This window comes from Panthera pardus, unplaced genomic scaffold, assembly GCF_024362965.1.
Source record: "Panthera pardus isolate Hobbes unplaced genomic scaffold, ASM2436296v1 HiC_scaffold_9, whole genome shotgun sequence".
Lineage (NCBI taxonomy): Eukaryota > Metazoa > Chordata > Mammalia > Carnivora > Felidae > Panthera > Panthera pardus.
The window spans coordinates 4,157,423-4,185,132 of record NW_026527024.1 but is presented as its reverse complement, the minus strand read 5'-3'; the positions used below and the strand labels follow the sequence as shown (position 1 = coordinate 4,185,132).

The window sequence follows — 27,710 nt, the reverse complement described above, 5'->3', positions numbered from 1 at the left end:
GTGCGGTGAGTGCACGGACCGTCCTTGCTCAGAGCAGGAGGGAAACATGCCTTTAATTCTTCATTTTCCAAAGTAAACCCAGAAGGGGCAAAGCGGGAGGGAAGACTTGACAAGTTTTTCAGACGGAACACAAAGATGTTGCTATGTCTCCACATCCCATCTAAGTCATGACAAGGGGCACCTGTTTGACAACAGATGTAGGTAACCCATCAATAATCTCTCACTGTAGTATCAATATAATTCGTTCAAATTCTTGCTTTCGCCTCCGTCCTAAATGTGAAGGTGTGACTAAATGTGAATTAGCATAATCAGTCAGCCCCAGAACCCACAAACCGACCAAGGCCCTCAAAGGAAGGGCTTGTCATTTGGGGGTGGGGGTAGGGGGGGTCCTGCAACATAACCCCTTCCATGCAGTCACTGCCTCCCAGAGCTGTCTCAGATGACGGGATGCACACCTCGGGCCAGAAGTCAAGTTCTGCACAGACCTCAGCCGGGCAACAGGTGTCTTGCTGTGGGTGTGGTTAAGCCTGCCGGATATTTGTTCAATTCGAATAAATGTTTCATTCCTTGTCTCTTTTTGTTTAAACCAAGACCTCAACATGGATCACTGACTGGGGTTGCCCCAAACACACCTCCGGCCACCCGCCCCCTCCCCCCGTCACTCGCCCCCAACCCACCTCATCGACAACTCCAGACCTAGCGCCGGAAAAAAATTCCCGCATTTCCAGCGGTGCCCTCAGAAGTAACACGCCAGTCCCCGTCGCGTGGTCCCTCTCTCGCGAAACAAGTACCGGCGAGCGACGCAAAAATAGAGCCCCTCCTTCTAATCATCCTCCACCAAGACCGCAAGGGTTAAAGCATCACCCAAATAAATACGCACAGGCACACACACAATTTCCACGGAACAAGATGGCAACCTCGTCGTCCTCGCCAGGAGGTTCCAGCGCCCTGACCCCTCGGCCCCACGCCCGGGGCGCAGGGGCCGCGGGGCGCGCGGGGCGCAGGGCAGTGGAGGGGGGAGGGGGGAAAGGCTCGCTGGGAGGCGGAACGCCGGGGTCCTCGAGTTGGTAAAGTTGTCCACGCTAAGCTGGCCCCCGGCCCTGCATCCTTGAGCCGCCCCCCCCCACCCCGCCCACAGGGGTCTCGGGGCTCACGGGAACACTCGGGGACGCCGTGCCATGACCACGCTCGCTGGCACAGTCGGCCCGGGGCGAGGAGGGAGCAGGGCCCCGCCGGCCGGGTGGTGGCGGTGGCGGTGGCGGTGGCGGTGGCGGTGGCGGCGGCCGGAGCAGAGCGAGCGGCGCCGCCCCGAGTGCCAGAGGTTCGCCAACCCCAACAGGTCTCGAGCTCCGGGGACTCGCAGCCCCGAGGCCGCGCGGGCATCAGGGCCCTGGTCCTCACGGCCGCGGCGACCTCCTCTCCCCGCTTCGCCCCCGGGACAGCCCGGGTGGGGGGGGCTCTGCTTGGAAGTCTGACCGCCGCCCCTCCTCGCCTCGCACACCAGCCCCGGCCCCCGGCCCCACTCCCGAAGGAGGGGGACGCCGGCGCCGCAAAGTTGCGATGTGCAGATAGACGCCCGACCCTCGGCGCCCCCGGGAAGTGGGGGAGGGGGGCTCCGCCGCGCGCGGCCGGGGAGCTCGGGCCTCGCGGGGACAGGACCCCCCACCCCCGGCCGCTCGTCACCGCGGGCGCCCCGACCCCGCGCCTCGGCCGCCACACTCACCATCACGTTGCCCTGCATTTTAGCGGTCTTGATCATCGCCTTTTCCTTCATGTCTCCGCAAGTCTGCACCGACTTCTGGCCCCGGGAGGAGTAACTTAATCCATCGTCCCGGCGGCGAGGAGACACCGCGCCGGCGATCGCTGGGTGGAGTTGGCTCGGGAGGACCCCAGTTCTTGCAGCTCTTCGGTCTCCCCACCTGCGCCCGCCCCTCGCCTCTCCCGGGCGGATCACAATAGCGATCAACTCTCTCCGGCCGCCGCGGGAGACGCCGAAGCAGCCGGCGGGGAGGGCGCGGGGGTTGCCGCGCTTTCCGCGGCAGCGGGGGCCGGGGGCCGGGGCCGGGGAGCAAGGCCGGCTGCGAGCCGAGCGGGAGCGGGAGCGGGAGCGGGCGGGAGGGCCGGCTCCGACAGCGTGCGTGTCCGCCGGGGGCCGTCAGCGCTCCGCCGGCCACAGCGGCGCGGACCCGAGGGGCGCACGCGGGGACGCCGGCGGCGCGGCCGGCCCGGGGCTCCTCCGGCGGGCGGCGTGGGGCGCGCCGGTGGCCGCACTTGTCCCTGGGGGCGGGGGCCCCGGCGGGGCGGCGGCGGCGCCAGGGGCGGGCGGGCGAGTGTGTGTGTGCGCGCGTGTGTGTATGTGTGTGTGTGTGTGCGCGTGTGTGCGCGCCCGCGCGCGTTCACACCGGGTGCTCCGCCAGGACTGGGCTGGACCCGGAAGCCTCGGGCGGCGGCGAGGTGACGCGAGCCCACACTGTTTGGGTAGAGCCGGGAGACGCCCCCTCCCCGGGGGGCCGTGTGTGTGCGCGCGTCGCTGGCACGCTCGGGTCTCCGAACACGCACGAAGGTGCTTTCCGCGGGTGCCGCCGCCGCCTCCTGCCCAGCGCGAGCAGCGACCGGCCGCGACTACCTCCGGCTGCGCCCGCGGGAGGGGGACAGGGGCGGGGCAGGGCGAGGCGCGCCGGTCCGCCGCCAGTGCGGCCCAGCCGAGGGGCGGGGGGGGAGCGGAGGGCAGGCCGGGGACGGCAGCTTATAAATCATGTTGTTGCGAGTTACTAGGGGACACACGTTGCGTCGCCATGGTTGCGCTCCGGATCTGCCTCCGAATCCGCCGCCGCGGCAGCTCCCTGGCCCCGCGGCTCCGCGCGCCCGCCGGCACGGACGCGCTCCGGCCGCACACCTGGCCTCCCGGGCTCCGCTGCCCCGCGGGCCGCCGCCCGGCCGCGGCCCCTCGGGCGTCTTTGTGTCTCCGCCTGTGATCCCAGCGGCTTCCTACGGCCCGGCCTGGCGCCTGTGGGTCTGCCGGGCCCGGGAGTCACTTAGCGTTCGCCCGGGCCCAAACCCGGCCCCCATTCCTGCACCCCAAGCGACAGGTTACCCAGGGACCGCGCCCTGGGCTCCCCGATCTCCACCCCGGGCGCTCCTGGCACCGACCAGTCGCCGCCTGGGGTTCGCTCTCTGGACCACACACGGACGCGCGCTCCCGAGAGCGCGCACGCACAGGGTGGTCAAATTCAAGTGCTGACCCAGCCAGGCCGCTGCCAAGAGCAGACAGAGGATGTCTCCCCGCGCCGCGCCATTCCTCCACGAGGGGCCAGGGCGCTCCAAAACCGGTATTTGGAGCTGCTTCAAGGGACACGGAAACATCAGGCTTCAACTCACGTGTGTGTGTGTGTGTGTGTGTGTGTGTGTGTGTGTGTGTGTGTGTCCCGCGCGTGCGCGCTCGCGCCCTCGCCTGGGGGGCAGTGGCGACGGTGAGAGGCTGGGAGGGGTTGGAGAAGCTTTTCGTTTGTTTTTTTTTTTTACATTCACAAAAAATCGCGTATCAGAATGAATACGATGCCAGTTTTGAACCCATAGTGGAGCAGAAAATTCTTAGCAATTGCAACAGTAATTATATGTAAATTACCCACAGTGCCTTCAAGCATGCACTTTATTAGACATTATAGATAATGTATACATAAACACACAAGCATTTGGTTTACACGTGAAAACTACTTGTCAGTAATGATCTGGCTTAAGAATTAGGTGGAAGAAATAGGTGAACCAAAGCTAAATCCTTGAAAAGAAGCTTTTTTTTTTTTTTATGTTTTATTTTTGAGAGAGAGTGTGAGTGGGCACGGGGGTGGCCGGAGGATCCAAAGCGGGCTCCTCACTGACAGCCGCGACCCCATGCGGACCTCCAACTCAGGAACCTTGAGATTATGACCTGAGCGGAAGTCGGCAGTTCTGAGCCACCCAGGTGCCCCTGAAAAGCAGCTTTTAAAGGAACCTGGATTGACATTTGCTGAAGGTGGAAGGCAGAGGAACATTCCTGCCTTCTGTGTTAGATTGTTAATGACAACTTTTCTCCAGAAGTGAACACCCGCGCAATCTTCCTTGTGCTACTGAACTTTGCACTAAACCCACCAGCCCAATGTGGACAAAAAAAAAAAAAAAAATTACCACCAACCTAAATTGGTTTGAAGCAACCAAATGAAGGTGGTTCTTCCTCTTCTTTATATGAAGCAGCATTAATTTATCTGGAACCTTCTCTCCTCCATCCCAACACGAACAGGCCAGTTGGAACTGTCTCCCCACAACCTCCCTTTCTCCATCCCATCCCCACATGATGGAGTAGGGAGAGAGAATCCAGAGAAGAGGACAAAAATATTTTTTTAACTTGCCATTGTTGTAACTAACTTTTCATTATCTCTGGAAATGGAAAGTGGGATACACTGGATGAAACTTTGAGTTCGTATGTAAATACGTCAGTTGACTGAAGGTCTTCCCAGAACTCACCGAACTGTACCAGCCGAAACCATTCGTGTGGGGCCCCTGTGTCCTATCTGTGCCTGACCTCTGGCAGAAAGGCCCACAGAAATGACGGAGCTAAAAGCAGGCATAAAAAGGGAACACTGAAAACAAAAACAAAATGAGGGAACACTGTACACAATAAAAGAGCAAAGCAGCTCTGAACGACCAGCAGTGGCTATTCACTCTTTGCAACTCCTTTGCCTTTAGCCATTGACTTGGGGGAAGCTGGGGGAAGAAAGAATACGGATGGATAAAGAGGGATCCCGAAGAAGGAAAGAAGCCAAGAGTATAGGGAAAAAAATGCTTAAAATACGAAGATTCTCCACTGTCGTATTCATTTCAGATATTAATTTTATGCGGAAACTGGATGAGGAAGTATTATTGGAAGACGGTATGGCCGTTAGACCCTCCCTCCCATCATCTGCTGGTGTCCTCGGTTCCCGCAGCTGTCATTTCCGGTTTCCTTCCCACCTGCAGGGAGAACACGTCTCCCCATTTCCAACATCGTGTCTCTTGTTAGGCTGCGGCAGACAGACCTGCCACATTTTTGTGCCCAGGCTCTCTCCAAACCTGCCAAATACAGCCACGGGATTCGTCCGTCTTTCTGCTCCATCCTTAACTTGTGTATTGTGTGCATGTGCGACTGCTCTGACTAAAGTAGCTCTTAAGTTGAGACTTTGGCAAAAGACTCAGCTTCACAATTGGCATCAGGCAACATTTACAGCAGGAGAGATTCCTCAAATCATTTGACCGGTGTTCTTGTTACGCCCTACAAGAGGTTTAACTTTATTCAGGTGAATTCGACCTTAAGGAAACCCAACATGTGAAACCCCCAACGTATTAAAGCGGAAGCCTCGGTGGCTTTATTGGTCCGCGTTCTCCAGAGAAACAGACCCAGTAGGACGTGTGCATGTATATATGTAAATTTATTATAAGGAATTGGCTCACATGAATTGTGTCTTACGAACTGGCATGTCCCAAGAGCTGCAGTCAGCAAGCTGGAGCCCCAAGAGAACCAATCGTCTAAATTCTAGTCCAAAAGTCAACAGACCCAAGACTCAAGATAAGCCGATGTTTCCGTTTGAGCCCAAAGGCAGGAAAAAACTGATGTCCCAGTTGAAAGCAGTCAGGGGGAAGGAGTGCTCCCTTCATCAGCCTTTTTCTATTCAGGTCTTCAGCTGATTGGATGAGGCCCACCCACATTAAGGAGACCAATAGTAATCTTATCCCGGAACACCCAGAATAATGTTGGACCAAAATACCTGGGCGCCCCGTGGCCCAGTCGACTTATGAAATTAACCATCAGAGCGCATGGGAAAAGAGAGAGACTGTTATCACAAGCTCTTCTTTCACAGATTAAGTCATTGCTGACGTTCTTTAAAACGTGAGCTCTCTTACTGCATTAAAAACATTCATTCTATGTAATTTGATTTACCCTTAAATTTTCAGGAAGGTAAATTCTGGAAAAAAAAAATGAGATCTGTCAGTAGTGATTTTACAATGGATTCCAGAAAGCATTCAGGAATCAAACAAATTAAGTGAACGTACGCAGCCACACTAATGATATGCCAGGCACACTGATTTTATTATAGGAAACAGACCTGGTACTCAAAATGTCCACAGTATCTGGCGGGAGGCATCAAAATTAACAATATTGACAACAACAATAAGAATACAAGTATGATCCAAGAATATAAAATACAGGGCTCGTGGGATGTTTGGGCAAATATCAGAGAAAACTAAAACAGGAGGTGACAGCTGAAATACATCTCAAAGGAGCGCTATAAATGTCGACGTTAGGGACCTGGAGCTGAGGAAAGGAAGAGCCAGCAAAGGAAGTGCATGAGTATTTCAGAATGCTAACACACGGCGGGTGCCTCGGTCAAGCCTCTGACTCCAGCTCAGGTCAGGATCTCACGGTTCGTGAGTTCGAGCCCCGCGGCGGGCTCTGGGCTGACAGCTCGGAGCCTGGAGCTGCTTCGGATTCTGTGTCTCCCTCTCTCTCTGCCCCTCCCCTGCTCATGCTCTGTCTCTGTCTCTCAAAAATAAATAAACATTTTTAAAAAAGAATGCTAACATATGGAAGCACGGGTGGATGATGGGGGCGGGGGTGGGACTAGCTGTGAAAGCCCCGTGGGCCACTGCTTACGGGAAATGCAGAGGCCCAGGCCCTCAAGTAGAGAATAATCCTGCCAGATCCACGACGAACCTCCTCCAATGCGCCCTACAAAGGCAAAGCGGCAGAAATCCTGCACAAATTTTGAGGAGGAACAATCAAGATGTGGACGTTGTGGCAAACGGTTTGGGTGAGAGAAGCGTCATCTGTGGACCATCCACATGAAACTGGAAAATCTGAGGTCGCCCCATCTCGCACCTGACCCACATCCGGCCCATTCCTTCAGGACCGTGAAGGCACATTACCAAGAGATGGAAACCACGCTGAGTCTCAGCTCAGTGACAACGTGACGTTAAAACTGCTCTGCTGGCCACTGACACACTCACCTTGCTTCCAGCTAGAACAGCGCTTCTAAAAACTTAGCGCACGTATTTATTTACGTGTCTGCCTCCGTGTACCACATTCAGGGCATCCTACGTCCTGCTTCTCTCTGCACCTTCGTGCTCTCTGACGGTGACTGATGGAGAGTAGGTGTGCCCTACGTGTTTCTGAAACAAACGAGACGAGGAGTGAAAAGGCACAACGCTCTCTCTCCCACCGCACTCGCAACAAAGGGCTGACACTGCACAATGTCTCAATAAATCTCTTTTCTTAAACCCACCTACGCTGCTCTGTTGATGAAAAAGATCTCAGGGGAATCCCACATGTATCCATAAACAATCCTCCAAATTTGATGAGAAGACCTTTATCTTTGGCAATGTTTCACTTTGCCAGAACAGGTCCCAGAGTCAAGGAAATTATTTATTAATTTATTTATTATCTCTCTCTGGCCTCGCTCGATTCAGCACGGTTCCGTGGATGTCACAAGTTTCTCGGGAAAAGGATACTTCTGACCTAATCCTTTATATGAGATAGGCTGGGGTGGTCTTCTATTTCGGGAAATAGACTTCCACGGACCAAAATACATACGGTTCAGAGTCTCTCTTCTCTCCTCGCACTTGTCTGAACAATAACGCGTGTGTTTTATTGAACCCCCCATTGACGGCTGAAGGAATGAAGGCTAGAGACCCTGCGTTTCAGACCCATGCCACACTTCTCAACATTCCAGGCTAAACCCACTAATTTCAACCACTCAACAAATATTGCCTCCTCACTAGAATTATAGTTAAGACCTCTTGACTCGTGCCGTATTTTGTTGGTATTAAGTACTTTCTGGAGGAAGGGTAGGGAGTATCAAACTGTTGATCGCACTTTTATACATTATCTGTATAGGGAGGGGCGCCTGGGTGGCTCAGCTGGTTAAGCGTCCAACTTCAGCTTAGGTCTTGATCTCACCATCTGTGAGTTCGAGCCCCGTGTTGGGCTCTGTGCTGACAGCTCAGAGCCTGCAGCCTGCTTCAGATTCTGTGTCTCCCCCTCACTCTGCCCCTCCCCTGCTCATGCCCTGTCTCTCTCTCTCCAACATAAAATTAAAAACATTAAAAAAAATTTTTTTTTAAAAAGAGTATCTGTATAAAGAAGCTTTGTAGATGGGCACATTATGGGAAAATAAAAGCAGTTGAATGTCTGAGACTCCTATTATCCTTAGGCAATGTGAAATTCCTTCATATAACATCTATTTTACGGAACCAGTGGAGCAGAATATATATTTTTGAATTCCTGGGGAATCTCTTGTAGAAGAGAAATGGCCCAACACTTATGAACTGAAAGTAATGGACATGGAAAGTGTATTTGGGCAAAGACAGGGATTTCAATTTGCTTACAAGATTCTGCGGCCAGTTGAGGCACCGAGCTGAGAACACACAGATCTCCTGACCTCTGCTTCTCACTGAGCCTAGATCAGATGTGCCCAGAAAGAAATGAAAACCTGAATATTTGTCAGTAACTTTAAGTCCCGTTGTACATCTATGGCTCAGGCATACACACAACACACATGACTTCTTCCCCGCTAAAAATACCACAGGCATACATTTTTTTAAATATAAGCCTGTTTCATTTTTCCACAAAAATAGTATTAACTCAAAGCCCCAGTGAGCTGCCATTTCACACCGACTAGAATTGCTATAGTAAAAATGTTGGGGCGCCTGGGTGGCTCAGTCGGTGAAGCGTCTGACTTCATTTCAGGTCATGATCTCACAGATTGTGAGTTCAAACCCCACGTCGGGCTCTGCGCTGACATCTCAGAGCCTGGAGCGTGGTTCAGATTCTGTGTCTCCCTCTCTCTCTCTGTTCCTCCCCCACTCGTGCTCTGCTCTCTCTCTTTCAAAAATAAATAAACATTAAAAAAATTTTTTTAAATGTCAGATAAGAAGCGTTGGTGAGGACGCAGTGAAACTGGAAACTTTGTATATTCCTGGTGGGAATGTAAAATGGTACAGGTACTATGGAAAATAATCTGGCGGTTCCTGAAAATGCCAGACATAGAGTTACCATTTGACCCAGAGGTTCCAACCTGGGTATAAATACTCAAGAGAACTGAAAACATATGCCTACTGCAACTTGTGTACAAATGCCCAGAGCAGCATTATCTACAGTAGGAGAAAGGAGGGAACAACCCAAAAGTCCATCAACTAATGGAAGGATAAACAGATGGCATGTCTCTACACAGTGTGATACTATTCACACATAAAAGGAATTAAGTAGATTCATGGAACAGCATAGAAGAACCTTATAAACGTTTTATGCTAAACGAAAGAAGCCAGTCACAAAAGACTACATATTGCAGGATTCCATTTACATGAAATGTCCAAAATAGGGAAATCCACAGACAGACAGAAGTGGTTACCAGACTGGATACGAAGCGGGGAGGGGAAGGGTGTTGGTGATCACAGACCTTAGTTGTAAGGGTTAAATTGTAGTGTAAGGCTAACGCGTAGCTTGAAAAATAACAGCTTTGTTCTGACACTGAAGGTCAAGAGATAACAGCCTTGCTTTACTCTTGTAAATTATGCCTCGTACTCTTGTAAATCAGGCTTCATCGATGAAGGAAACAAAAGCTCAAAGGAAAGAGCATCAGAGGCAAGGTCAAGGAGATCCACTGGTTGCAACTTAGCGGCAAAACGTCTAAAATAATCACCCCATCCAGCAACTGTTTCTAACTCATCTGGGAACTGTTTCTAAGTCGTCTGGGAACTCTTTCTCTGTTCTGTTCCCAGGTGATGATAAAACGATGTGATCGGCCATAAAAACTCTGTACCCCGGCTGTTCGGGGCCACACTCTGATCAAGAGTGTTGGTCCCGATCGGTCGGCCTTGCCTCTCGGTGCAATAAACTTTGTTGTGACTGTCACTGGTGCCCGTAGCATTCTGTTTCAGGAGTCGTGTGGATGCAACATAGTGACTGCAAATGGGTACAAGGACACTCTTTCTGGAATGACCAAATACTCTTAAGTTGATGGCTGCACAATTCTGTGCATACTAAAAATTAATGAGTTGTATGTACCTTTTAAAAGGATGGACTTCTTTGTCCAAAAATATCTCATTTAAACTTTTTTTTTTTTAAGGAGAGAATTTTAATTTGTTTTTTAAGTAGGCTCCATACCCAGTGTGGAGCCCAACATGGGGCTTGAACTCATCACCCTGAGATCGAGACCTGAGCTGAGATCAAGAGTCTGATGCTTAACTGACCGATCCACCCAGGTGCCCCAAAACTTTTTAAAAAGACTACTGAGTGAAGAAAAGGAAAACCCTAGGAGGATTCTGCACTGAGAATGCTTTTTTTTTTTTAATGTTGTTTGCTTTTGAGAGACAGAGAGAGAGTGCATGCACGCAGGGGAGGGGCAGAGAGAGACACAGAATATGAAGCTGAGCTGTCAGCACAGTGCCTGATATGGGGCTCGAACCCACGAATTGTGAGATCATGACCTGACCTGAAGTTGGACGCTTAACAGACTGAGTTGCCCAGGCGCCCTAGCACTTAAAAGGTTTTTAAGTTTTAACTTAAAGAAGCTAAAATTAGAAATAAAAGGCAACTGCATATGGGAATGGCTACACAATAAAACATGAATTTCTAATTGTGTCAAAAGGCTGACTAACACAACTTTAAGTAGAAATAAAACATTTAAGGTAAAATCTTATTTAACTATCATTCCTTCAGATAAACGCATCTTCTTATACACGTATTCTTCTATAAATTGTTTATTCATGATATTTGCTTCATTTTTTCCCTGTTCATCTATTTATTTGTTCTCTTATTGATTTGTATTTTTTAGCATTAAGAAAATTGACTCGACAGGAACTTTAAGTAGCATGTTGCTCATTTGTTGTTCAGCTTTAAACTCCTTTAATGGTCTAATTTTTACAAGTAAATTTCAAATGGTTTTAATGCATTAAGACTGACTTTTGACTTGCTAAGATACTGGGAGAAACCTAAAATATAAAAGCCTGTGTGGAGGCCACCAAAGCTAGCTTGTTTTCTTTTGCAAGTGCAAGCACAGCCTGAGTTTGTATCTGGAATTTCACTTAGGGGAAAAGAAAAAAGTCTAGGACAGACATTTTAGGCATTATTTAGGGATAACTTCTAAAAACCAAACAAAACAAAACAAGACAAAAACGCAGACTTTGAGAACTAGCTGGGTCTATTTTGTGAGGTCAGCCCACTTTGAGTGAAGTGAGGGTGACAATGACCATGGCTGTAGGTGTGCTAAGTGCATTGCTCTCTGTGGCGTCGGATGCATAGCTCACTGCAGAAGACTTCTGGGCGTGTGCTTTTATCTCCAGACCCGACTCCTGGCTTCTTAGTGTCCCACCTCTTGTTTACCAAAATTCCTTCCTTCTCTTATTTGACAGTGCAGTCTTTTAGGAATGATTTGTATCTTTTGGATATGCTACCTGCATTAGAGAAAAGTAGCATGTGTGAATAACCAGTCACCATTGATTTATATTAAGTCCCCGGACAGACATGTCTTAGTTAAAAAGTGCACCTGCGCAGAAGGCTTTGCTTTTGAGGCTGCAAATTGTGTTAAATACAACTTTCAACATTTTTACAGCAGGGACCCCAGGTTCATGGGGTATGATGACCATTATTGTTATTAACGTCAATCCCACTGCCTTTAATTTATATAAAGTCATTTCTTCTAATATAGAAAATTAATTAACCTAGAAGTTTCTAATTGTCTACATACGCTTTAAAGGGAAGCATTTATCTGTGATAACCGACTAGGAACATTTAGCAAGTGGTGAAATAGCTGTAGAGACCATAATTTCCATGTCTGATACGGGGAAGGATAATAAAAGTGCCATTTTGTAACACCTGCTACGTTGCTAAGCATCTCAGTAATGCTTTTAAAAATTAACATATTCTCCATAATTAAAACGGGGATGCGTAGGCACAGGACATTAATTTCTCTGCCCCCTGCTTTGTCTGTTAGGGGTGTGTCTGAGTATCTATATGTCAAAGGTTAAGATGTCAGGTGTTTTAGGTGGTGAGAAAAGGAGGGAATGAGGTAGAATATTCTCTAAATAATTTAGAAGCCAGGGAAACAATAAGGGTCTGCTTTAAAGGACCACAGAAGTGCCCACGGAAGGAGGTAGATGGCACACTCATGCTGGAAAATGGAAGAATAGTTGAATAAAGAGACATTCTTTAAAGGTGTAGGCAAGATTGGGAAATCCAGCCAAGGATAGGGCAGTACCAGGGGCTAGTAACTGGGGGACCAGTCCCTGTCCGAGGCTGGTAGGGGTTAGACAAGGAACAGGAAGGGGGGCTGAGTGGCAAGGTGGCCTGACAGAGGTAACCGGCTATGGGGAATCGGTGTTGGGGCGCAGGGGGAGAAACGCTCTGCCCTTGCTCCCCTGCCCCCCACCTGCAGTGCCTCCCTTCAGCCCAGCCCAGTCAGAAGCCACCGGGCAAGGATGCCATTAAGCACTTCAGCCTCCTGGGGCACAAAGAGGGTGGAGGAGAGTGAAAGGCGCCTGGAGGGCTAGAGGGGGTCGTTGGGCAGCCCCACATCTCCCAGCAGGGTGGAGATTCCCCTAATTGCCCAAGTATTTGACAGTTAATTTTTTTTTATGTTTATTTCTTTTTGAGAGACAGAGAGAGGCTGGAGGAGGAGTAGAGCGAGGGAGACAGAGGATCTGAAGCAGACTCTGTGTTGACAGCACAGAGCCCGACGCGGAGCTCGAACCCACGAAGCGCGAGATCATGACCGGAGCCGAAGTCCGGTGCTTAACCGACTGAGCCACCCGGGAGCCCCCTTAATTAAAATTTTTTTTAACGTTTATGTATTTTTTGAGACAGGGAGAGACAGAGCATGAACAGGGGAGGGTCAGAGAGAGAGGGAGACACAGAATCCGAAACAGGCTCCAGGCTCTGAGCTGTCAGCACAGAGCCCGACGTGGGGCTCGAACTCACGGACCGTGAGATCATGACCGGAGCCGAAGTCGGGAGCTTAACCGACTGAGCCACCCAGGCGCCCCTTGACATTTACTTTTTGGTAAGTCATTCCTTTAGACTGAGACGGTGGTCCAATTCTGAGGTTCTGAATATACTGGAATAGATGGTCCAATCTTTGGTTGTCCGGGGATAATAACGGCGATTTGTAGAAGGAAAAATGACAATAACAACGGCAACCTTTACGTAGGGCTAACGACGCACACACATGCCCTGCGTGCTTTCGTACGTCAGCCAACTTAGCCCGAGCAACAGCCCCATCAGCAGATGCCAGTAGGTCTCCACGGTGGGGACGGTAGACATACCACGTGCCCATGGGCCAGAGCCAGAACCGAAACCTGGAATTTCCATCCTTTGCAGCTCAGAACACTGATCTCAGCTCTGGCGTCTCAGGTTTTCCTGCACACCGCGGTCTAGATGGCCATCCCTCGTGGAACCCACGGTGGTCCTTCACCCGTCACTGAGCTCTGGTCATCGGCCTCACCACGTTCCCTTGGATGCTGGCCTCCCCGACTCCCTGTCTGATTCCAGCTTTGAGTCAAGGTTGGAAAGTCTGAATTGGATGAAGAGGTGGGCAGGTCAAGCCTTAGTGTGTCCGGGCTGCTTTAACAACATACCACAGGCCGGGTGGCTTACAAACAATGGAAATTTATTTCTCATAGTTCCGGAGGCTGGAGGTCCAAGAATAAGGAGCCAACAGACTCCGTGTCTGGAGAGGGCCACTTCTGCACGGCAGACTTCAGACCTCTCCCCCTCATCGCGTCCTCACAGGGCGGGGAGGCGAGAAGGGTTAGCTCTCTGTGACTCCCGTCAGAAGGGCCCCAAGTCACTCACGAGGGCCCCATCTTTGGGACCTCATCTGATCCTCATCAATTTTCAAGGCTGTCCCCTTGGGGGTAGGGATTCCACACAGGAACTTGGGGAGACACCAACGCTCATCCCGTAACAGAGTCTCCATTGGTTTTTGGACCCAAGCCCCCCTCCCTGAAGCACTTGCTCCCCATTCCCTTCCCAGACCGGCCTCGGTGGGTCTGGTCGCTCGGCACCTCTGGCCTCAGTTCCCCTGTACTCACAGATTCTAACACCCTGACGGCACTGGGCGATTTCGTTCCTCATCGAGCAACTTGTTATTTTCTGATCTATCCTGTGGACTCATTCTCATTTTGTGGGCCACGTTCCCAGTGTAAAGACGCAGCCACCTAGGGAAGTGCTGAAGACATATGCTCGATCCACAGAACGCATTTCTACGGTTATGAATTTCTGAATGGCAGAGCAGTCGCGGGGGTATAAATATCACTTTACTGCATCACCACACACCACAATAAACTGTCACAACACAGCCCGATGCTGCCTTAATTGTCGCAGATAATGATAATTATATACTGCCTCCATTAAGCCACCACATCAAGCCGTGTTCCTTCCCCACTCACATCCAGCAACTCCTCTACACGGAAGAGGAGATCAAAATCTCATCTTCATTAAACATTTCTGCTTAAAGCTGAAGGAAGGAAAAAAAAAAACAAACCAAGGTCTACAAAGCAGCATATGGAGAATTATTGTGAATAGGAGCCGCGGATCTGAGGCCTCACACAGCAAGTTGGAAATGTCCCCACAGATAGGGCTTTCGGAGGACGCAGACGGTTCTTGGAAACCCCAACACATGACTCACGCAGTCATTTGAAGGCTTTCTCGTGCGAGCTGGGGGAGGCTGGGCTGGGAGGTGTAATCATAGAAGGAACCCGGGAAGGAGGAGGTTGACAGCAGGTGTCCCGTCTTGGGCCAGCGCCAGTCCTGCCCCACAGAAAACCACGCTTCCGCTGCCCCCAGCGTCTCTGTGCCCCACCCCCACCGGGAGAACTGTCCCCCTGGCTGTGCCGGGACCATCCCTCTCCCCCCCCACCACCGTGTGGCTTTCCCAAACAGTCTTCTGCGCCCTGTCTTCCTACAAACACCGCGACCCCACACCTCCAATCAATCAGTTCACTCCGACTCAACAGAGTCTCTATCTCCACGGATCACATAAGAAATGATCTTGTCACTTTCAAGCAAGAAGGGGGAGGGGAAGAAAAAGCAGCAGAGCGTCTCCTATGCGGTCCTTAGAAGATGCATGTTAATGACTGATTAGAATGAGGTGGAACAGGCAGATCAGTATGTAAATGGTGCTTGAAAATAATTCACATCGTCACGATTTTAGAGCTAGAGAGAACCTTGGAGTCAACTGGGAACCAATTTAGGATATTTTCATACAATTAACTTACTTCGCGAACCGGTTCATCGTTTATACAACGGACAATCTACCTTGATCCCATCCAAATCATCCCAGATCTCAAAAATTCGTGTTTTCCTCAGTGAGCTTTTAGAGCTGGTACAGGTCTGATCTGAATTCCACCGGGCAAACCAAACATGACTAAAATCTCCACCAGCCACATCTCTATTAAAAAAAAAAGTATTCTAGAGACGTCCTTAGATGCTAAGCATCATCGTTAGTCCAGGGATAATATCTATTTCACATCCGCTTTCGTTGAACTGATGTCTTCATACTGCATGAACAGTGGATGCTAACATCAAATGAAAAAAACACCATCCCAAATGACTTAACATTCAAAGTCTATCTCCAAACATTTTCCGGTAGAAGAATCATGGCTTTGTTCCAAAGTCACAGCTAGAAAGCTGTGAGCAGGGACTGGGCAGATAGGACATTTTTCAAGCGGCAGAAATAGCTCTTTTCTGATAGAATTTTAGATTTTGTGTTGAGCTTAGCACTTTAAATATTGACTATAGCAAGTAGTGCCCGCAATTTTATACACACACACACACACAAAGAAATGGAGAGAGAGTTTCTGAGTTCTAAGGACACACATGCTAATAAGCATAATTTGGAATTATATACAGTGTTTTCTAAAAAACTACACACTAAGCATTTTGCTTAACCCATTTGAAAAGAAAAACAATTAAAATTTTTAATGAAAGCTTGACTCTAGTCTGTAACCTAAAAATGTGGTCTTGTAAGAAGGCAAATCATTTCCATTTTTAAAATCTTCCTGGGGCGTCTGGCTCAGCCCGTTAAGTATCCAGCTCTCGATTTCGGCTCAGGTCATGATCTCATAGTTTGTGAGTTCAAGCCCCACATCAGGCTCAGCACTGACAGCGTGCAGCCTGCTTGGGATTCTCTCTCTCCCTCTCTCTCTCTCTCTGTCCCACCTCACGTACACGTACATGTACTCTCTCTTATTTTTAAATAAACTTTTAAAATAAAACAAAATAAAATCTTCCTTTCAACAGAAAAGGAATTGATTTGGAACAGGTATTATAATTTTCATCAATATTTTCTATACTTACAGAGTACGGCAGCAAATTAGGTAATGGAAAATCCAAAATAGTTTACATGTTTTGAACACTATTATGTTTTGGCATTTTCAATTAAAGAAGTTCCAAGTCCACATATCGCTATGGCTTGTCTGGGGCTAATTACCTTGCTTAGAATACATTCTGTCTGTGGCAGACTGATCCTCTTAAGGAGTCAATAACCTGCACCCCACTCACTCTCTTGGATTAAGACACAGAGGCCTTGATTATTTTGAAAATCTGGTTTGGATGATTACATAAAATGCCATCATTGGTCATTAACACCTGAGCCTAAGTTAATTATTCCAATCGCTGGCAAACAGAGCTCCTTTGATAATGGGACACTGTACTGCTCCTATGGTAGGATAGGATCAGATATCAATCCACAGTGAATAATTCCTCTTCAGTCAGAACTAGGTTAAGGCTAGCATGTCTCTTGATCACATCCAATAAGTCAGATCTGCACCGGTATTTTTTCATATGTAATATTATGAATTAAATAACCTTGACTTATTTGGGAAAAGAATGTATAATCTACCAACTCTAGATACTGTTGGGAAAGCAGGAGGGTAATAAGGAATGCTCAACTATAAATAACCCAACGTATTTTAAATAGCTGCAAAGAAAATGGTATCAATCCAGAAAATGGCATGGGAAACTCAGTGGACAGATGTTAAGGTGGTCACCGTGACTGCCGACTCCTGGTACTCATGTGCTTGTGTGACTCCTTCTCCTTGAGTGTGGAGGGCGTGGGAGTTTCGTCTAACACTCGACTCTGGGACAGGCGATGGGATGTATGTGATTCCACGTTGTGACTACAATACGTAAGGTCGTGCCGTTAGTCCTACCGGTAGATCTGCTCCTGCTGGCTTTGAAGAAGCAAGCTGCCATGTTGTGAGCTGTCACCTGGAGAGGCCCACATGACAAAGAAGATGGCCTCCAGTTGACAACCAGCAAGAAACGGAGCCCATCCGTCCAACAACCCACCAGGACCTGAATGTTGCCAGCGACCCACATGAGCTTGGGGTGGGGTCCTTCTCCCGTGAAGCCTCAGATGCGACGCTGGCCACACAGACGTCTGGATCGTAGGTTTGTGAAGCCAAGTAAGTTGCAGTGTGATGCACAAGTAAGGACGTTTCATAGTGGCGATGAGAACAGTTCTCCAAGAACGTGAGAAAGAAGACAGAGCTTTTCCATACCTGTAAACACCGTCTGAAATACCAGAAATCAAAGCTTCCATGTCCAGCAAAATTGGTGAGCAGACCTCTGGAAGATGCTTTACTCTCATGGCATTCCAAAAAAAGAGAAAAGTATACCTCCCCTAGTTATGCCTTAAACATCTCTGGGTTTTGAGCTTCCGTTCACGTTAACCGTGTGCCCCGTAAACAGCAAGCCAAACCATAACTTAAGACAATCCAGGTTTGGATATGACCCCCATGTTTCAGTGGAACACAACAGATTCTTCACTTTAGGAATGTACTTTAATGGCCATGCTCAAAGAACTCCTATAGGTAGAAGTTCCAAAGGAATGGAAAACTTACAATTAAAAAACTCAAAAACATAAAGAAAGAAATTCAAAGCAACCCTTTGGGGCACCTGAGTGGCTCAGTCAGTTATGTGTCCAACTTCAGCTCAGGTTATGATCTCATGGTTCGTGGGTTCGAGACCCATGTCGGGCTCTGTGCTGACCGCTCAGAGCCTGGAGCCTGCTTCAGATTCTGTGTCTCCCTCTCTCTCTGTCCCTCCCCTGTTCACATTCCATCTCTGACTCTCTCAAAAAATAAATAAATATTAAAAAAATAATTAAAAATTAAAAAAATTAAAATGAATGAAAAGAAGCAACCCTCCCCTTGTATATTAGATCCAAAGATATGGAAGAGAATGGAATGATCAAATGAAATGACTAGGCTTAATGTGTTTTAAACAATAATTGAAGGCATGACAAGGAGAATAAGAGACTATCAAAACTGAAAAACCAAATTAGGAAAATATCCAAAGAGAATGTATAGAAGTAAAGATAGAAGATGCAAAACTAGGATTTTAAAGGATGGAAATAACAATACTAGGAAACACAGCTCAGGAGAGAGAGAGAGAGAGTTCATGAACTAAAATACTGATTTGGATCATTGTGATTCTAACAATGGTAAATTAACTTGTATCACACTAACCTGGTAAACTCCGGGAAAAGATTAGAAGTAACACAATTTGATGGTTCTCAAGACGTCTTAAAAGTAGGGATAAGCTGATGACTCTTGAAAGGAAAGAACTTCACCAAGTTAGATGAAGATTCATACAAATCTCCCCTACTGATGCTATCTAGTACATGGGATGCAGTGTGGTTAGGAAAAAACGGACAAACCAACAAGAACAGGTTTACTGGCTTTAGGTGCCAGAGGGGCAAGTTTGAGGCTCCCAGGGTAGCTGAAAATTGATGTGGAAGATCTTACAAAATGAAGGAGCCGCAGTGGAGAAGGGCCAGAGCCTCCACACAAAGACCCACGAGTATTAAATGAATTGTGAATGACAAATGTCTGCAAAAGACACCATGGAGCCCTGCAGAAAGCAGCAGTTGGGAGGCTGAAAAAACTGAATTTAGATTTCAATTACTGCCCACCAGAAGGAAAGCAGAACTTAGACTGACACGTTTTCCAAATCAGAGGCGTGGTAAACGTTTCAGGGTGTCTCGTGTAATCCCCAAAGGTCCACATTTAGAGACCTGTCCTAATAAAGTGCAAGGTTCACTATAAGTGAAACCTCTCCAAGTTCAAGGTAATTGGCCCTGAGTGTAACTGCCTGCTACAGAAAAATTCAATCGTCGTCAGGAGACAACAAAAGTCACAGTTTCGGAATGCCTCATGTCCAGTGCCTAGGAATACAATACAGAATTAGCAGACATGCAACGAAACAGTAAAATATCATGCATATTCAAGAGAATAGGAGTCAGCGGAAACAGACCTTGAAATTATCAACCTCCTAGAATTAGCAGACAATGAATCACACACAGCTGTGATAAACCCGGTCAAGGGTTTAAAAAGAAAAAGAGTTCTAAGGAGTGAAGAGATGAATAATCTCAGGAGAAAAATATACGGGATAAAAAATAAATGTAAATTCTAAAACTGGAAAATACCTGAAATTAAAAAGAAATCACTGGATGTCCTTAATACCAGATTGGAGGTGGCTGGGGAAATAGTCTACGGACTTGAAGACAGATCAATGGGAACTGTCCGACCTGAAGAACAGAGAGCAAAATACGTATGTAAAAAAGAGAACAGAGCCATATTGAACTCTGGGACAATATCAAATCGTGGAATGCATATAGAACAGGAATCCCAAAGGAAAGGAGAAATAGAAAGAGGCACATGACACTCTGTTAAAATAGAGCATACACTGCACCATAAAATTGGTCTAAATACACTTCACGGGGGCGCCTGGGTGGCTCAGTCGGTTGAACGTCCGACTTCAGCTCGGGTCATGATCTCACAGCTCGTGCATTCAAGCCCCGCGTCGGGCTCTGTGCTGACAGCCCAGAGCTCTGTGCTGGAGCCTGCTTCAGATTCTGTGTCTCCCTCTCTCTGCCCCTAACCCACTTGCATTCTGTCTCCATCTCTCAAAAATAAGTAAACATTAAAAAAAAATTTAGAAATTAAATACACTTCTCAGGAAAGACAAAGAAGTAAGCGCGAAAAAATGAATATATTGAACTTCATCAATGTTAACAACTTTGGCTCATCAAGGCATCATAAAGAGGGATGCCTGGGTGGCTCAGTCGGTTTAACGTCCAAATCATGATTTCAGCTCAGGTCATGATCTCATGGTCTATGAGTTTGAGTGCCAAGGCTGCCTGGAATTCTCTCTCTCCTTGCCTGCACGAGCAAGCATCTCTCGTTTGCATGAGCGCACATGGTACACACACACCCTCTAAATACACAAACGTTACAAAAAAAAAAAAAAAGACACCATAAAGAGAATGAAATGCAGACTGGGAGAAAACATTTGCATATATCAGACAAAGGACTAGTATCGGGAATATATAAAGAATCCCTACAAATCAATAGCAACAAAATAAGCAACCCAAATAGAATGGTAAAAGAATTTGAACAAACACTTCAGAGAAGAATTATTTTCAGACGCCAGTAAGCACAGGACAAAAAGAAGTTGCTCTACATCATGGGGAGTGGGGGGGGGGACCCTTAATAAGAATGGAAAAGGTCAAAACTGTCAATGCCAAGTGATTGTGAAGCACTCTGCTACATTGCTAAGCTAGAGGCATAAACCTAAGGACGGGTCATCTGGAAACCTTTTAAGTAGAGTGTTATAAAGTTAAGCCACCTTTCCTGTGAGCAAGGATTCTACTCTTACGTATTTATTCAAGACAAATAAAGAGTAAATAATTGGATGACAGTGATTTAAATAATTGAAACAACTGAAGATTGATTATTACAACAACCAAGGTGTAATTAAAATCTGGGCAGTGACAGGGATACAGTCAAGGCAAAGACAGGGTGAGGGGGATTAGAGTTAAAATAATCTCAAGTTCCTATTTGTTTGAAATAAGAACCAGGAAACGGATCAAATTTTGACTTACTGTATTAAATGCGCTTGTTAAAATGTGATAGCCACCAACAAGTGGAAATAGAGTATTTCACTTCCAAGCCAGTAGAGGAAAGAAAATAAATTGGTTTATTTAATTCAAAAGAAAGCAAGCCAAAAGAAGAAAAGCTTAGTCAAGTAGGACAAATACATGGAAAGCAGAAAAGCAGAGAGTAGAATTCCAATGTACCAGTAATTACAATCAGGGTTGAATCCAAAACTAAAAGAAAAGACTGTTAAAATCAACACAAAACCAAAATCCTGATTTATTCTGTTTAGGAGAGGCGTATTTGAAATGTAAGTACGTGGAAAGACTGAAGGTATAGAATAAGAAATTACAGAATACACTGTTCAAAAGAAATCTGGAGCCATAAGTAACATCTGAGAAAACATGTATTAAGGCAATAAGCTTTATCAACAATACAGAGAGTATACACGTGGTAAAAGGAATTCATGTGTTTACTCCTAACAGCATAACTTAAAATATGTTCCTCAAAAAGGAAACGGAGGAGGGGTGCCTGGGTGGCTCAGGTGGTTAAACGTCCAACTTCAGCTCGGGTCATGATCTCGCAATTCGTGGGTTCAAGCCCTGCATCGGGCTCTGTGCTGACAGCTCAGAGCCTGGAGCCTGCTTCGGATTCTGTGTCTCCCTCTCTCTCTCCCTCTCTCTCTCTCAAAAATAAATAAACATGAAAAATACTAATAAATAAATAATACAAATTAAAAATAAAATAAATTGGGGCACCTGGGTGGCTCAGTCGGTTAAGCGTCCGACTTAAGTTCAAGTCATGATCTCATCGTTCGTGAGTTCGAGCCCCACATCGGGCTCTGTGCTGACAGCTTGGAGCCTGGAGCCTGCTTCAGATTCTGTGTCTCCCTCTCTCTCTGCCCCCCCCCCAAAAATAAATAAACATTAAAAAAAAGAAATGAGAAAATATTGTAATTATTAAAGTATGGATTTCAGCAGGAAAAAAAAAAGACTGATGTATAAGATCTCCTGATATAAGATCTCTAAGATAGCATAATTTAAGGAAAAAAACAAGTTGTACAATGCAACAATTCATAATACATTCATAAGCATCCTCCCCCAAAGAAACCACGTGTTAAAACCAAATTCTTAAAATTTTCATGGTATAAACTTTATTCTGATGAATTGCCTGCTTTAATTAAAAAATCAGAGTTAAACACCTTGTTCTCTTGCTCTTTATACCTTGACAGCTGAAAGCTTCAGACCCAAATGGAATGATTTGTTAAACGTAAATGCTTAAAACATTTTTGTTGAGTTCTACCATACCCACAAACTTGTATTTTTACAGTTCACTTGCTTCTACAACTGTGTAGTAAGTCACCTCAGCTAACTGACACTCATGCCAATTTAAAACATTACACTTAAAAAGCAGATTGATTGCAGAGGCGCCTGGGTGGCGGTTAAGCATCTGACTTTGGCTCAGGTCACCGTCTCACAGTTCGTGAGTTCAAGCCAGGGGTCGGGCTCTGTGCTGACAGCTCGGAGCCTGGAGCCTGCTTCCGATTCCGTGACTCCCTCTCTCTGCCCCTCCCCCCACTCACACTCTGTCTCTCTCTCTCTCTCAAAACCAAATAAACATTTTAAAAAATTAAAAAAAAAAAAAAGCAAGTTGATCGCCAGCTAGAAATGATAGAAAGTCTATTACAACCCTCTCCAAACATGGGAGGCGCTATCTTGCAGAACGAAGGTTGGCAGATACCGCCCCCCCCCCCCCCCCCCCCCCGTGGACCCCATCTGGCCCATCGCTTGTTTTTGTAGGACCCACAAGCTAAGAATGTTTTTTACACTTTTAGATCATTGAAAAAAATCAGAAGAAGAATATTTTCTTCTCTGTGAAAATTATTCACCATTCAAATCATAGCATCCATAAACAAAGGTTGTTGGGAGAGAACAGCCTTCCTTCATGCAGGCACTGTCTCCAGCTGCTTTTATTATGCAACAGCAGTTAGTAAGCACTTTGACCAAGGCCATGTGGCCACAGGCCTAAAATACAAGAGAAGTTTGCTGACCCCCGATTTAGAGAAGTAAGAGTTGTGGGGTCTACCGAAATCCCAGAAATACTCGGAACTATAAAGAATTTTTAGAGGAGGTTTGAGTATCACGAGAATACCTTATGTGTCCTACAATCTCTTGCAATATTTAGAACTAAATCTCTATTTATGAACTAAAATTTGTCTCTGAATCATAGCCTCATAAATATAAATAATAATTTCCCACATGATTAAGATGGATTTCTAATCAAAGAATAAGGCGTTACCTCAAAAGGTTTTGTGACAACCAGTAATCATTTTGGGGGGAAAAAAATTAAGGTATATCTCTTTCTCACTCTGTACCAACAGGTAAAATCCAGACGGTTTAACGATTTAAATGTGAAATATGATGTCATAAAAGGACTACAAGAAAATTAAGATTAAAAAATGTATATAACTGTAGAAGAGAGAGGCAGTTCTAAACACGAATAAACAGATGTAAGCCACAAAGGAAAAGACTGAATGGAAAACATAAAAATTTTTCAAAATACCTGTGTATTTCAACAACAACAACAAAAAAAAAAACAGAGGGAAGTACTATCAGCCACAGGAATACTGAATTTTAAGAGCTGATATATTAATTATTGATCAAGTATCTTAGTCAAAATGATTGGCAAAGAATAAGAATGATAAATTAGAGAAGAAATACAACCAGACACCGTACAATGAAAACAGTGCAAATTAAACCACTAACAAAATATTTCTTGAAGCAATACCAACTTGTTTTGGTACGGGTCAAGTTTAGTACCATTTCCGTATGCCGTTTCTTGGACTAACTTTCCTGGGGGGCAAATCTAGCGATCCAAAGACTTAATTAAACAGGTGTATTTGACGTTCACATAGAGGAACCACCTGTTTATGCCCCGAATTCCTGTTTTCACCTATCCACGTTTCATGGTAAGTCCTTCCATCTCGGAATCATTTGGTAGACACGTCCACTTGGCCATCAATGGAAAGCCAAGAAGAACATGGAGACATATGAAACTAGCGAATCTTACAGGAACGCATACAGTTAAAGACATGCTGTGACAGTTACTTTGTTTTGGGGAGTTTCTGTAGCAAGAGAAATATTTTATATAGAGAGAAGAGAACATATGCCAAGGGCTTGCGAGCCCACTCCTTGAAGTGTATTAAATCAGCTCATCAGTTATCTCTACTCATTTCAGTTTCTTCCCTATCTTCCTCAGCCTACTTTCTCAAATATCTTTTATTCACAGGAAATGCTTAGAACATTTCTTTTTTCAGCTGACTCTAGTTGCTTTAAGATTTATGCATTTGTGTGGAATACAGAAGCGAGATGTGAAAAGATTTTAAAATATGGGCAAAGCCAATTTGGTTTGAGTCGTTCTTGCAAAGTCCTTGGACTCAAACCATTATATTGTTTAACAAGACACAAATCTTCCCGGTAATACAGAGATACTCTTTAATTTGTATTTAGAAAATTTAATTCAATGTCTCATTCAGCGCAAGAAAAATGAGTTTGAGCAGTGTGAACTTGGCAACTGACTGGGGATGATAGGGTGGGGTGGGCAGTCAACAAGACAGGAGGGCTTAAAGCTGAAATAAGAGCGCCTCAAATTATGCAGACCCTTTGTCACGATCGAATGGAGGCTTTCCCTGCGGAACTTCCAGGAGGTTACTCCTGTCATGGAGTGATCAAATGAGTGACGTCTGACTTTCAAAATAATCATGCGTCTTTGTGTGCAAGCAAGATAATAAAAAGCGTTTCCAAGACTGGCAACTCATTTCTCCAAATACTTCTCACCATGCTTAAGGAGTCTCCATCCCTATGCGATACTTATTAAGACGACGTTGGGTTTTATCAGTGATCCGATGACTGGCGTGGCTGGTATTTTATCTCATTATATTGCAGGGATCTTCCGCCTTCTTTGCGGCTGAAATCGTGGCCCACTCGCCGAAGAGGTGCTGGGATCGGGGTCCTGCTCTTTCTAGCCCTGGCTTGTTTGTCTTACCGAAGAGGTCTGAACCTCTCCGGGCATCATTCCCCTGATGGATCACCGCGCTGCCCCCCAGGCACCCCTTTTCCCTGTGGATTCACAGGCTGGGCTCAAAGGAGAAAGGCTCTCTCAAACATCTAGTTCCATGATGTGAGGACTCGGGGACACGATCTGTTTTGGCTAGAGGCCAATACGATCCAGGCAGAAACAGTCAAGGTCTTTCCTCCCAAACCGGTTGGGTACGAAGGTGCAAATCCCCTTGGCGACCCCGCGTGCAGGACGCAGGATGGTTTCCAGGGGCCACTCCAGGGCCTTCTCTCCGCTGCTTCTGCTCTGCTCAGGACCTCAGAGAATCCCCACCGCAGCGCTGTGTGTTCATTTCCAACTCACCTGCTGACACTACAAGACAGGGGCCCAAACTCTGATTTAGCGAATAACTGTTAACTGCTGATTATGTGTGAGGCACTGGCTAAGGCATTAGGAGCAGAAGTTTTAAATACAATTCATCCTCCCTCGGGAAATTTCCGATTTCATAGCCAAATTAATGCAAGCACCACAACCAAATTACAGGCTAAAATTGCATGAGCTGCTTGGAGAAGGGGAAGAACTTTTAGTATAGGATTAAACGGATTTCGATTCAGTTCTCTCATTTCCACGTTTTAACATTAGAAACCCGAAATTATACGAAGCTCCTCTATCCACATCCACTCTTTCCTGAGCTGGGAAGTGCAGTGTGTCCTTTTTCTCTGATATTTTCACGCGATCGGTAACTGAGAACAGTAATCGCCATTATCACAATCCCATCTGTCTGCAAGTTACACGGAGCGAGCCAGGACGGGCGGTTACACTAAAGGGTACAGTTGGTCGTCATTAAAACTGGCATCTTAGGTACATTCTGCCCCTTGTACAAAGTCAAAGTCGCAAATTTATACATTCAGTAAAACTTTATTTTTCAGACTTCAGGACACAGTCATTATCACCATCGCTGGACGAAGGCAAAGGCACTTACCTGTGACGCGATTAGCTTTAAAGGTTCTCTTTAGATCCACTGTAAAATGTGTGTTCCTGCATCCAGGGGGCGAGCGGAGGCCAGAAGTTGTATGTGCACATGTGGCTGGAGGTAGGAGAAGGGGCCTGCCCCAGCGGAAGTCTCCCCTCTGCTGTGATCCCGGCCTGGGGGAGGCCCAAAGCTCCACTGTGGGCAGTGCACCTTCCCCTTCCTGCTACAGTCTTCAGGCTCCGTCACCCCAAGGGAACACCCTGGAAGACACCTTTCTGCCGTCGCCCTGCCTCCAGAAAGGAAGGATGCTCCCAAGACCTCCCAACGCACACACCAAAGAGCCTCAAAGACAGGACTAGCCTTTGCTTTTCTGTTCCATTTGATCTGCCAGATTAAAATATGGCGGTTGTCAGGTTAATTACCGCTTGCTTTTTCCTACTCAGAATTTCCCATTGCGTTTCCTCGTAGTCCTTCTTCTCCAACGAGACAAAAAACAGAAGAGCAATATTATAAAGCAAGACAAACTTGTCCCGCCTCACAAGACATCCTTGTGGAGACGCTGTCACCGTGGTCCTGGGAATTTTGTGGAAATGCAAATTCTCAGACCCTACCCAACATCTACTGAGTCCAGACCTCGGGGGAGGGGCCAGGCAGCTGGTTGCACAAGTCTGAGAACCACTGGTGTTGGGTGCTGGAAGTTATTCAAAAGCCACTAACGCCGTGAATTTAATTCCCCAATTTCCAGCAGGGGAGAATTTCATTTATAAGCTCAAACAATGACAGCAATACTAGCACATTATTTTAGTGTAAACTAAAGCCAATGTCATCTTCCAGGTAGATGAGCGATGGGCAAAAGGTAGCCTCTGGGGGAACCTGGGTGGTTCGGTCGGTTGAGCGTCCGACTCTTGATCTTGGCTCAGGTCATGATCTCACAGTCCCCGGGTTTGAGCCCCGTGTCAGGGTCTGTGCTGACAGCTCAGAGTCTGGAGCCTGCTTCAGATTCTGTGTCTCCTTCCTCCTCCTCTTCTTCCTCCTCCTCCTCGTTCTTCTTTTCTTCTCTCTCTTTCAAAAATAAACATTAAAGGGGCACCTGGATGGCTTAGTCGATTAAGCATCTGACTCCAGCTGAGGTCGTGATCTCACAGCTCGTGAGTTCAAGCCCCACGATGGGCTCTGTGCTGACAGCTTGTAGCCTGGAGCCCGGAGCCCGCTTTGGATTCTATGTCTCCCTCTCTCTCTGCCCCTGCTCCCCTCTCTCTCTCTCTCTCTCTCTCTCTCTCTCTCTCTCTCTCTCTCTCAAAAATAAACATTAAAAAATTAATAAAAGAAAGTAGTCTCTGATGTTTCAAACACAGCCATTGACCATTTTTCTTGTTAGAGTTTTTGGAAGAGCTTCCCACTTCTTGTACCAAGAAACCCAAGTAGACTGAGCTGAAACCTACTTGATACCCTATCAAGTTCCACTGCCCTGAATGTGGTCTCTGCCATTTCAATCAGCCCATGCTCTCGGCAACTCTGACATCCTTTGTTACGCAGTGCCTTGGGCACTTATTTTCTGTTTCTCTTTATCTCTAGCTTGTTTGAGCAATAGCGGTGTCATAACATAATTCTCACTTCTTTCTGCCTGACTCAACCAGGGCAGACTTGGTCTCCAGGTCTGTAACTGCCTGCTAATTGTCATCAGCGTCTGTGGTCCGGAGTCACCGACACGCAGAAGAGTCGCTGCCGCTCGGCAGATGGA

General features: G+C 46.9%; 1 protein-coding gene across 2 annotated transcripts in view; it reads right to left on the bottom strand.

Moving 5' to 3' along the window:
- DPP6 (dipeptidyl peptidase like 6) overlaps window positions 1-27,710 on the bottom strand; it is a 939,040-nt gene that overhangs the window by 853,341 nt on the left and 57,989 nt on the right. Inside the window, exon 1 of one of the 2 annotated variants that reach the window (XM_053898707.1) lies at window positions 1,724-2,275. The exons of the other annotated variant lie outside the window; for it this stretch is intronic. Coding sequence (XP_053754682.1) covers window positions 1,724-1,774 — 51 coding nt within the window. The 5' untranslated portion in view covers window positions 1,775-2,275. Of the gene's footprint in view, window positions 1-1,723; window positions 2,276-27,710 lie in introns of those variants that run through there. 2 annotated transcript variants of the gene reach the window in all.